This window comes from Neolamprologus multifasciatus, chromosome 5 (genome assembly GCF_963576455.1).
Source record: "Neolamprologus multifasciatus chromosome 5, fNeoMul1.2, whole genome shotgun sequence".
Lineage (NCBI taxonomy): Eukaryota > Metazoa > Chordata > Actinopteri > Cichliformes > Cichlidae > Neolamprologus > Neolamprologus multifasciatus.
Genome location: NC_140443.1, coordinates 3,585,591 through 3,598,203, shown reverse-complemented (window position 1 = coordinate 3,598,203; position 12,613 = coordinate 3,585,591). Strand labels below are relative to the sequence as shown.

Below are 12,613 nucleotides of genomic sequence, written 5' to 3'. Positions count from 1 at the left end.
CTACAGCTTTAAGCGATTTAAGCTTTAAGGGCGATCGTGGCTCAAGAGTTGGGAGCTTCGCCTTGTAACCGGAAGGTTGCCGGTTCGAGCCCCGGCTTGGACAGTCTCGGTCATTGTGTCCTTGGGCAAGACACTTCACCCGTTGCCTACTGGTGGTGGTCAGAGGGCCCGGTGGCGCCAGTGTCCGGCAGCCTCACCTCTGTCAGTGCGCCCCAGGGTGGCTGTGGCTACAATGTAGCTGCCATCACCAGTGTGTGAATGTGTGGATGACTGGATATGTAAAGCGCTTTGGGGTCCTTAGGGACTAGTAAAGCGCTATATAAATACAGGCCATTTACCATTTAAGCAGCTGTGCGCGCTCCAATTCAATTCAATTTTATTTATATAGCGCCAAATCACAACAAAAGTCGCCTCAAGGCGCTTCATGATACAGAGAAAAACCCAACAATCATATGACCCCCTATGAGCAGCACTTTGGCGACAGTGGGAAGGAAAAACTCCCTTTTAACAGGAAGAAACCTCCGGCAGAACCAGGCTCAGATGGCAATCACTTTCTGGCAGGGATCTCTTTTTGGCACAACACCTGGACCTAAGAGGGCAAAACAAGTGCATGAGTGCTGCTGTTTGGCTGAGGAAGAATAAAGTAGTCGTGGTAAGCCAATCACATGACCACTTCAAGATGACAAAGCAACAAGATGACATACAGTTTTTAAATTGTGTTGATAGGCCACGTAAAACATGATAAACAATATTTACTCTGCATTTTTTCCTCAATAGTTTCGTCACGTTTACTGTCTAACGACAGCGCAGCGAGCACTCTGCTTATGAGCAAAAAAATAAAAAACAAAAACAAAAAACAGCCATTTTCTATTGGTGGAAAAATGCACCATGTCGACCAATCAAAAATGATATGGCAACGTAACATTTGGTTGTTTAGGAAGAGGGGGAAGATTTAGGAGTGATAGCGAGAGAGCGAGTTTTGAGACGTAAGAGATTTGTGACGTTTAGCGTGTTTGGAGTGTGTAGTTAATGTGATGTCTTGTGTAGTTAGTGTGTAGTGTTGTGGATAATTTTGTGTTGTGTGTCAGAACAATGAGGCGACTGCTGTCTCCAGGTAGAAACAGGAGTGATACACCTGCTGCTGTCAGACCTGCAGGTATCTGTGATGTTCTCCTTTATAGTGGACAGAAATTTTTGGAGTGGCACAAATAATTTGTGGCATCTTATTGAAGAACAGCTGATTGTTCTGTAAATAGTTGAAATGGTTATAAAAAAAAAAAGGGTAAAAGATAAATGGCTGCAAATAACTTTGTGGTTTGCAAAACTTGTGCATATGATTTTAAAATTGACCATTTATATTTGCATTTAAAGTTATGAAATGTGATTCATTAAACATGTTTGATATAACTTTCTGCTCTGATTTTTTATGGCGGCAGCTACTAAGTTTTAATATTACTCTTATTACTCTTTTTGTGTCACAAAATGAACTTTTAAGATATTTTCAGGCAAGAATGTAGCTGTGTAAACTTCAAATATCTTCTCAGTTTATCAAGATATCACATATTTGCAAAAGTGCTCCTTGATAGCTAGCCGGGAGCTCGAGGGTCACTAGAGCCGTTGGGAACAGCGAACTCCCTGCACATCGTTTTCAGGCCCCACGCGGTCTTTCGCTACTCAGGTTAATCATGATATATATAAGTCACTTAGATAACTTAAAAACTTTATTGTTTGGCTGTTTTCAGTGTTTTATTTGTTCGTGAGTAAATCGGTTTGGCTGAGATCAAAGTTGTAAATAAACCTCAAACAGAAAACTGATTAAAGAAAAGTGTGAGATGATCGAGAATTTACGCCAGTGTCCTGTTATATTTTAGATAGAAAGGAGCAGACGGCTGAGTTTATTAAACTCCGCCGAGACACTGGTGACGCAAATCTGAAGGCTAGACCGTCCAATTTCACAGCCGCTCACTTCCGGCCTACCTGGACTTAGGAGGACCCGGCCCACGTAGACCGCGAAGGCCAGGTCCTCAGGAGGATCCAGCCTACGAATTTGGACACCCCTGTGGACCTTCAAAGTAAAACAGGAAATACAGACACAGAGATCCAGACTAGACACTGAACTTAACAGACAGATTCCTGAACATACACTATGACATCATGGACATACAGAGGGAATCTTAACATAGTAAATGGACATAGTAAATGGACTGGTTCTTATATAGCACTTTTCTACTCCGAGCAATCAAAGCGCTTTACACAACTCGTTCATTCACCGAATCACACCAGCACTTCACTCCTATGAACTAAGAATATAACACAAGCAGAAAACAAAGAGAACCAAAACCACAAATCAACAATAATCAAATAACATAATCAGGAAGTCTGAAGCACAAATACTGGGTCAGAGACAAAGTACATGTCTTATTATAACAACTGTCTGATCTGCGCTGCAAAGCTGAGTTTTACATTCCTGTTTTGATTTTATTGTTATCCCTTCTTGTGCTTGTAGCGTGCTCAGTGTTTCCCCCTCTTGGTGTCCTCTGCCTTGTTTAGTTATGAACCAGTAGTTTTGCCCTTCTGCATTCTGTTGTGTCTGAAATAAGTCAAATCACCAAATACACTAATTCTTTTTTCTCAATAAATAATGTTCAGTTCTTCCAAGCGATCTCTCTTTTTTCTTTTTCTTTTTTTGAAGTGTATATAGTCTTGTCCTCCTTTGACCTCCTGTTAGACTCTAATGTTGATTTCATTGCTGGGATCTCTAAAACCTGCTTTATGGAATTGCTTGTTTTTCTGTTATGTTTTCTGAGGCAACCAAGAACTCAATGCTGCCATCTACTGCATCTGCTGCTCATTAAAAACCGGAGGAGAATAGTAACAAACTGACAAATTGATTCTAATATCACAGACAGAATACTCGTGCAGTTCATGTTTTCTTAATAAAATGTATGACAAATATAAAACTGACAAACAGTTGTTGAATAAACATGATAAATTATCCCCCTGATTAAAACTGGTCACATTATAACTCATAGAACTGCACCGTAGACAGACAGTTTCCAGGCTGTTTCTATGTACAGCAGCGGTAAATTATCTCTTACAAAGCAAAAACACTGATGTAAACAATATGTCCGATACACACAGCACCATGAATATATTTAAGCATGAAAATATTGAAGTTGAACTACTACTGCACACATTTTCATGGTACATGCTGGAAATTATTTAACATTATTTACTGACTCACATTTTTTGCCAAAAGAACAAAAAATGTATTCCAGACAACCTCTTCAAGATATTTTTCATTGCTTAGAGGAAACATTGTGCAACAACAGTATATATATAAACATAACTCATCAATCATAACACAACTGAAAGCAATAAAAACAATAGAAAGTGTTGAAGAGAGAGTTCTGTGCTGTAAAACAGAGGTGCACATTACACTTCAGACACATCACTTTTTTGTTTCTGTGCACACAGGAATCCTCATCTTTACTCTTTTGATTCAATTCACTTTGACTTTTATAGTCCAAGGGTGTAGATTTGGTTTTGGCCTTGGTGGGGACGGATGATTCAACCACCGAACCCTGCTCTGTTTGTTCTTTTTTTTCCTTTTCTGTCTTTGCTTCTTGATAACAAAAGGAGAAATATACTTGCCTAAATATGCTATTCTATATACTTTTAAACCATTTAAAATTACAATTCATAGTTTTATATGTGAATTATATATAATGTTAAATTACTATTAAACAAATGACTACGTAAGTATTTTAGACTTTAGTTTACTTCAGCCATATTCCATATAAATCGAGTAAAAATACAAAAATAAAAATAGCTTCAAATACAGTCATGACAATAAAAGAATATGACTTTAAGGACTTAACAACATTACTTCAGTTATAGTACACCAACATCTCTAACACATTAGCACTAAGGGAACACTGAATGATCTGGTGGGTTTTGTTCATAAAACTACTCATCTAAGATGACCACAAAGTAAAAGATCTCTCAGCAACATTATGCAACATTTTAGGCACAATTGCCCCGATCAAATAAGTGAGCTGGGATGTTTTATTCTAAACATAAACTACTGTTACAGCAACAGACATGGACTACTGGTGTCCCACACAACAACTCAATGTCCACTATGTGAAGGAGCCAAACACATGCCTGCTCCTCTCGTTAACTGAAATAAACTGCTGGCATATTTGTTTTACATCTATACTGTCCAGTCTCATACATATATGTACATATGTGTGTGTGTGTATATATATATATAGACATATATATGTCTATATATATATATATATATATATAGACATATATATGTCTATATGTATATGTCTATGCATATGTCTCCCTTAAAAAGTTCCCTTTATCACACAAGGTTGTCCTGAGGCAACAGAAAGAAGGAAAAAACATTTTTTTTAACATTCAAAATAAAAAACCGGAATAAAACCTGAAAAAAACCCTCGATATCTTCTTACACTCACATGTACTCTTTTATTTACAGTTTGTCATTTTAATTACACTTACAATGGCAGCTTCACACATCATCTGGTCCTGTGACCATGTGTCAGAACAGGATGCCCCACCGTACTAATACTGCTCGACAGTGACTCGAGCATCTTATAGGACTGAAATTTGATACTTTTTCCAACACTCTGATTGGTTGGCTCAGTTCATTTCACATGTACTGGGCATGCTGTTGCCCAGCAGCAATGCTGTGCTGTAGAGAGTTAAGTTATAAATAACAGCTAATTCTTTTGATATATTATTAGTCAATCCAGATGCTTAGGATGCTTTAACATTCATTGTGTTTAAAGTCAGGGGCTCTAAGTGTGGATGTTGTGTATCGTACCACAGTGTGGTACAAAAGCACTTGACCTCTTTGTTGGCTTCTCCTGTGAAAGAGGCAGGTCTGTATCTCCCTGATAGGCTTTAATAATCATCTTCACAGATCAGCGCCAAAACACCATCACAAAATCACTGTGACTCAAACACTAAATGCATTATTTTTATTCATAAATCTGTTATATTCTTTAAATAAATGATCTCATTTTCTGGGCTTGTTGACTGTTGAGTAGAGCGGCTCCTCAGTCGGCGGGTACAGTTGGGTGTCACTCGAGTCGGTTCGACATTTGGGAAACTTCACAGTAGAATATTCACAGGCAGAGTTGCCGAGTCTGACTGTCTCACCAGCAGCTTTATCGGAGTTTTGAAAGTTAACGGTAGCATAATGTGTTGAGGGCACAGGGTTTGGAGAGCTGACGGTGGCATAAATTGTGTTTGTTGCATTTTCCGAGTCTGGCAGCTGGAGGCGCTCCTGTATCTCCTCATAGGTACAGTCCTTCACAGGAAGAATGAGAAATTATTGTTTTATTAAAGCAGTGTATTTGATTTCTTTACTGAAGTAATATGATCATTATTTTTGGTCATGTGAGAGAACTCTGACTACACAACTGTTGTGTGTGGAAATAACATTTACATGTCTGTTTATGGTGAAGTCTTTGCTTTCTTTAAATCCATAAACTTCATTTCACTTCTCAAATATCACCTTGTGTGTCTCCTATATGATATATTTAACTGACATTTTTTATTGTAACAACCAACGATTTATAAAATAATGACTATTAACAAGGTTGGCCAAACTTTTGCATCCCACATTTCGGGACATGTATTCTTTAATCTGTAGTCAGTGTTGGGAAGGTTACTTTTAAAATGTATTCCATTACAGAATACATGCCCCAAAATGTATTCTGTAACGTATTCCGTTATTACTTAATATATTATCATGCTGTTTACAACTACATGAATGTACTATTGCTGTGATTTATTACTGTTACTGAAGGTCCGCGGCTCCGAACCGTAGTAAAGGGACCTCTGGCTAATACGGTGGGTTCTGTGTCGGGCTCGTAGCTGAAAACTAGCTTTACTTTGTTGTCTGGGTCAACTTTGCTAGCGAGAGACAGAGAGAGGCGTTGAACAGCTGCTCCAACAGAACTTATTGTTTTTTGGAGGAAAACACGAACACGGTGTACAGTCGAGTCTTAATAGCTTACTTACAACTGGGCTCGTCAGGCTCTCTTCTTGGCTGCAGTGGTTATTATTATATTTACATGCTTCCAGCTCCCGTTTTTGCTCGATGACAGCTCGTACTTTTCCTTTTTCTCCCTCCCTCGCTCACAGACACATAACGGGTATGGCAGTCCATTCTCCCTGCAGCACGGACTACACTGCCCATGATGCTACATTCTTTAGAGCTATACCTGTAGCATTCTGCCTGTTAGCTTAGCACAACAACAACAGGCGCTCTCTCACCCAGGAAACACGCAGAGAGAGCGTCACCCTGTAACCATGGCAACCGTAGCGCTGCCGCCTGGAACCAGTGTTGCCAACTTAGCGACTTTGTCGCTATATTTAGCGAGTTTTCAGACCCCCTAGCGACTTTTTTTAGAAAAAAAGTCGCTAGGGGGTCTGAAAACTCGTGAAAGACGTGAAAGACATTACAAAAAACAATAATTGCTAAAAGAAATTTAATTTGTAGTTCTAAATAATTTCTAAATGCATTTAGGACGTTTTTTGCTCACTTTATGTCTCGTCCACGATGTTATTTCTCTCTCCAGCAGCGTAGGTTACAATTACATTAGCATGACCAATTATGCAAATTAGGTGATGACGTCATTTAGCGACTTCTAGCGACTTTTAGGACAACCAATAGCGATTTTCCTTACTGAGGAGTTGGCAACACTGCCTGGAACAACAGAACGTAGCTGTCAAACAAAACCCAAACAGTCCTGACCCGCCACAATATGAAACAGGGAAGTACCGCCGTGTAATCCATTTATTTCAACAAAGTAACTGTATTCTAAATACCACCTTTTTAAACGGTAACTGTAACGGAATACAGTTACTCATATTTTGTATTTTAAATACGTAACGGCGGTACATGTATTCCGTTACTCCCCAACACTGTCCCAACACTGGCTATTCTGAGTTTGTTATGTCTAAGGTAAGACAGTAAACTAAAAACTAATGACCATGAGCTGTGATTGCAGATAAATGAACGAGGTTAAAACTGTTCCTGATCATGCCTCCTTCATGTGAACATGCTGACACCTCAACTGGGAAAGTGAAGCCAGATAAAGAAAAGAGATCCTGTGTACGGTGAACTTCGGATGAACACACTGGGAAGAAAACGAGGTTTTGATCTTGTTTTCTGCAGAAGTGTTGCACAGTAAAACTACACCGCACACCAGCAAGACATAAAAAAGCGACATTTCCACACAAACCTCTTTGGTACGGCATGCCGCTGCACCATTTCCTCTGTTTTTTGAACGTGAAAATCCTGTTAAACAGAAAACAAAGACAGCAAAACATAAACGAGCAGTTTATGTTTTGGATTTAAGTGGACATTTACAAAGATTATCAGCTTTAATGAAGTAATGTCTGGATACTTTTGCTGCTGTGTTTTTAGACATCATCGGTGTGAGATAAGGAAGTATATGAATGTGGTTTGTGGGTACAAATGAGCATATCTATTAATGTTGTGCAAACAAACAGGAACTTACGTTTATAGATTAGGATCATCAGTATCACAAAAAGCAGCACAGCCACACAGACGATCACAGAAATGATGGCCGCAGGGACGCCTCGCAAATAAAACAGAAACATATTCAGCATCAGTTAAAAAGAAAACGTTTGTGACGCTCACATTTCTATGCTGAGGAATTTAAAGTGAATTTTACTTAAATGAAAAAGTAAAAGTACTCTCTCACCACGTCTCCCAGCAGCTGCAGCTGCAGCTGTAGTCGTCGCTGTAGTCGTCGCAGTAGTCGTCGCTGTAGTCGTCGCTGTAGTCGTCGCAGTAGTTGATGAAATGGTAGACGTGGATGTTGTTGGTGATCCTGAGAGAAAAATGAAGGTCAAGGAAGTTGTATTTATGAAAATGTTTGAAATTTTTATTGATTTTTATTTTAATTAATTTGATAAATAGGACAAAATGTGTCGGTTTAAAAGTTTATTTTCTTCTTTTTTGATCCTTCTGTTAAAACAAGGACCTTAATAATACATTTTAATCCCAAATTTGTGTCAGTAGTTTTTAAAATTGACCTGATCCAACTTTTACCTATGGTTTATTGTCACAGAGACAAAAACACACAATTAAAGCAGCAGAAATTAACTGCATGAAAAAACCAATTAATGCTACATTTATTTGAATGTTTATGTTCATAGCTTGACATCACACTTTCATAGCTCATTGGGACACTTAGAACCGTTGATAATGATTCTTGATGATTGATCTTAATGATTCTTCACACTTGTGTAAATGTCTATCTTTCCTTTAAGCCCTGATCTCGAAGCTGAAACCGCATATTTTTAGCTTTGGTTGATCATTTTCAGCCATCACACACCACAACTCAAAGGGAGGAGCAGGAAATGAAAACAAACGCAGCAGCATTGCTGTAGGTACTCTGTATGCTTGTTAGTCTGCTTTAGAGTAATGGGACTGACTTCTAAAAGTGGCTGATGAAACCACACAGAGCCTGTTAAACTGATTCTTTCGCAGCATATACAGGACTCAGTGCAGGTCTCACAGGTCTGCAATCAGAGCAGACTGAAAGTTGTGAAAGCACTCAGAGCCACATTTAAGATTCTGTGTAGTTATTTTAAAGTCAATGTTAAATCATTTTAGTTGCACAATCTCAGTCCTTAATGACACAAAAGGTTATCAGCTGAACACGCCCACTTTATTGTCTTAAAGCTCTTTCTGTATCAAACCACTTCCTCTCACGTAACGTTTTCCTGGTTTGCTTCTTTACATAAAATTAAAGGGTTTGTTGAGTTTTTATTATCAGATATCAGAAGTCGTCACTTTAGAAGACTTTTTATTGGCTGAAATTTAACAGGACAAACGTATGTTGTTATTAATGTGAATTATTACTGCTCTGTAATATCCTGTACATTGTGAACATGTCAGATAACACCCACAGAATAAAACAGCGCGACTCACCTACAGTCAGGATCAGTTTGTTGCAGATTTGTTGGTTGTCGTTTTTCACTCGACACCAGTATGTCCCGCTGTCATCTGCTGTTACATTTCTTATTGTAACAGTAATATTTGTCTTGTCTTTATCATTTATGGAAAACTTCTTGTTCTTATCAGGCTCACTGGTCGTTACTAGAGTTTGACATATAGATGGATCTTCTCCTTTACAGATTGATTTTGAAGATGAGGCATCGTGTTTGCATTTACACCAGTATGTGAAGTTCTGACCAGCAGCTGGTGATCTTGTGAAATTCTGAATATCTGTAGAAAACAGAAGAAAGCAAGTACTTACACGCAGTATTTAGGCACGCCTTTAAATAAACTTTAAAGAAACTGCAACAACTGGAAGACATTACGAGAGTTACTCACGTTCCACATTCAGTTGTATTTTTAGGAGGGCGACCTCTTTTTCTAATTTCACTCCACACCAGTAGACACCTTCATCCTGTGAGGACACGTTACTGATGGACAGGCTGAAGTTTCTGTTTGTCTTTGTGAAAGTGAATCTGCTGTTTGACTGTCGAGGAGATTCCACCATGTTCTCACAGACAGAGTTATTCTCTTTGCAGAAAAAAAATGGTTTGTTGTCTCCTTCATGATCACATTTGATCGTGGTTTCAGTTGTTCTGTATGCAGTTTGATTCAATTGGTACAGGCATACGCTTTTCACTACAAAGGAAAAAAAGGTAGATTGAGCAAATAATCAAATGAAATACATTAAGGTGTATATCATATGAGTTATCCAAATTATTGTATTTGAAGTTGTAAATTATTTAATTTTCATTAAATTTGTCTTTTACTCTTAATTGCAACTTTAACTCTAAAAATGAAGACTTGGAGGAGAAAATCATTTAGTAATTAGACTTATCAGACTTTTGCTTTCAGGCTGGAGAAAAAAAATGTTATAAAAGTAAAACTAAACTAATTTTGTGTGTTTCTTATATTTTTAAATTAAAATAAGCAAAACTTCAGATATAAGATGACTGGATTTTCAAAAAAGAAATTCTTACCAGATGGTTTCTCCTTGCCAGATGAATTTTTGCACATTTTCTTTTCCTTTTGAAGTTCCCCGAAGACCACCTTTGGGATTTGCTCTATTTCATACTGTTTTTCTTTTGGTGTCTTGCAGGTGAATTCAACCCATGTTCTGCATTCATTCTGTTGTGACATCTCACAGGCTGAGGACAAATATTTACTTCACCTCAGTCACTTAAAATAAATCACAGAGGTTCAAACAAAACTCTAAAGACACTTTCTAACACAGTCTGTCTGCATTAGTACATCAATAAGATTAATTAATACCATATTATTTGATATTATCATATATCAATAATAAAAACAATAAATCTGAACTGTATTTGGACTTATTCCATCTTTTTCTATAATTGTGATGAGGCCAAAACATGTCTGCTGTGACTTTTATTGCATATTTGTAATTAGCTGGATAATTCAAACCTCCAGGAGCGTCACTCACTTTTAATTTTACTTTCACTCCTGCATTACAATAAAGTGCAGAAAATAATAACATATTATCTGGTTATAGCTTATGTTTGTTAAGTGAAAAATGTGCCGTAGTTAAAAAAAGTGGAGCAGTGAGTCTGTTAAGCTCATGTTCAAGATATTCAAAAAGAGCTGTAGCCATACCAGCCCACAGGATGTACTGATTCAATCTATTTGGTTAAGATGCAGTAACAGATCTTTCTGTCTCTAATATCAGTAATAAAGCCATAGTTATAGTTTTACCTGTCAGCAGGAACATAATGAGCAGGAAACAGCTTTTCATGTTGTTGGTCCTAAATGCTGAAGTCATCTTTAAGAAATTGAAACTTTGAGTTCTTCTTTTCATGTCTGGGGTGATGCAGTTGTGTGCACAGCCGTGTTTCCTCAGTTTATATTTTGGGCAAACTAAAAGTAACCCTGCCCCCATCTTCCTCGCCGCGTTTCTGCCTCAACCTAACACTCTCCACGAACTCCTGATTACTCCTCACCTGCTACTGTTGACCAGACTGCATGAAAGACAAACTGCATGAGTGCTGTAGTTTTATGTCATGATACGCTGTGTGTGGCAGGCAAAGACACACAGCTAGAGAGATCACAAAAAAGTTAAAAATGTGAAGATATGAAGACAACGCACATTATTCTAACAGACAGGAAGCAGCAGGTGTGGCTGGTGTTAATCAGCACTTCCTCTTTCAGGGGTGTGGCCTCTCGTCTGCTCTTCTCCCTCTACACAATCGACTGCAGTTCAGTTTGCAGCCATGACATGACTCATTAGGAACAGCAATGAGTTTGCATACAGTCGTGGGGTTGAACAGCTGGCCCTGTGGTGCAGTTAGAGATGATTATCCTCAGAACTCGAAGAGAGATGACAGGAGGAGCCATTGTCCCCCATGAAGTTACTTAACAGCACTGTCTGCTGTGGAAACCTTCAGGTTTCTGGGATCCACAGTGTCCTAGTAAAATATACTGCAATAATCCAGTCTGCTCGGCCATCACTGCATGGTTTGGATCAGCCATAAAACAGGACAGTGAGCTCTATAGAAAGAAATTATTGATGCAGACTTGCCCTCTATCCAGTCGTTCAGTCTGACGTCACTAGCCGTGTCTGGGCCTAAACTCCGCTGCAGGTCCATATATCAAATGATCACTATGGCATTACTGAGAGTTGAAAAACTGTCTAAAGTCTTTCATCTTTAATAAAATGATCAGCGTTCTGCTCTACCAGGTGTAACAATTGAGTTTAACATCCAGGCATCCATGAAAACGGAATTTATGACATTTAACGGAGTTAGAGGTTAGCAGGAAGTTAGCTCGCTAGCTTCTATCTAAATACAATATAGCATGTCCTGACTGCGGGGTTTTGGAAACAAATTAAAACGTACAGCTCTGTTATCACTTCCAACATAAATGAAGACAGAAAACTAAACAGCAGTGACGTTTGTAGGGTTACTGAGGTTTGGCTAGCTGGTATATAATGATGTGCTACGTGACCGCTAGCGACACAGCTATGTTAGCATAATATAAACAAGCTAACTTTTTGTCCACTCGATAAAAGTTAGCGTGAGTGTTCTCGGTGGTCAGGAACAAATGTAATCGCATGGCAGGATGCTGTAAAAGGACCAAACTTCAGCCAGGAGAACAACTGAGATAATCCATCCACAATACGAGGTTAGTCATTCATATACTGCTGCATGGGCTGGGCTGTAGTTACATCCTAAGGTTTTAAAAACTGAGCTTAAATAAATGATTAGCGGTAATAAAAGCCGAGGGAGGTCAACAGTGATCACTGACTGTTTTAGGAGCTTTTTGAGATTAAATAGAAGAAAATACAAAACATTAAACATGTTAACAACACAAAAGCCATATTAAACGCAGACTACTTTAGGCCCGGAAGTAGGATTCGTCACGTCATCACTTAACGACCGGATTCAAATCCAAAGTCAGGAAACAGGCAGGCAAAATCATCGCAGAGCCATCACACCAGGTTCTGTCCAACTCCTCTGCTCTGGCAGGTGCTACGCCAAAACCAGCAGACTTCTGCATGGGTCCTTGCACCATTCCATTATA

General features: G+C 38.6%; 1 protein-coding gene across 1 annotated transcript; it reads right to left on the bottom strand.

Moving 5' to 3' along the window:
- Positions 1-4,319: 4,319 nt before the first annotated feature.
- Positions 4,320-12,587, bottom strand: LOC146517819 (uncharacterized). The gene is made up of 8 exons (XM_085161314.1): positions 10,790-12,587; positions 10,057-10,224; positions 9,416-9,715; positions 9,011-9,307; positions 7,776-7,904; positions 7,569-7,649; positions 7,290-7,345; positions 4,320-5,347 (listed from the first exon to the last, which is right to left on the bottom strand). Exons 1-8 carry the CDS (start codon positions 10,971-10,973, stop codon positions 5,054-5,056), a joined length of 1,509 nt encoding a protein of 502 aa, XP_085017440.1. The 5' UTR covers positions 10,974-12,587; the 3' UTR covers positions 4,320-5,053.
- Between the last annotated feature and the right edge of the window lie 26 nt (positions 12,588-12,613).

What these genes read in the sequence shown, in the direction of transcription:
- LOC146517819 (XM_085161314.1), bottom strand. Translation starts at nt 10,973, where the DNA reads ATGGGGGCAGGGTTACTTTTAGTTTGCCCAAAATATAAACTGAGGAAA. An exon ending in TGGCAAGGAGAAACCATCTG is followed by an intron (nt 9,716 to 10,056) that starts GTAAGAATTTCT and finishes TTTCCTTTGTAG; the next exon opens with TGAAAAGCGTATGCCTGTAC. An exon ending in TGCAGCTGCTGGGAGACGTG is followed by an intron (nt 7,650 to 7,775) that starts GTGAGAGAGTAC and finishes TTTATTTGCGAG; the next exon opens with GCGTCCCTGCGGCCATCATT.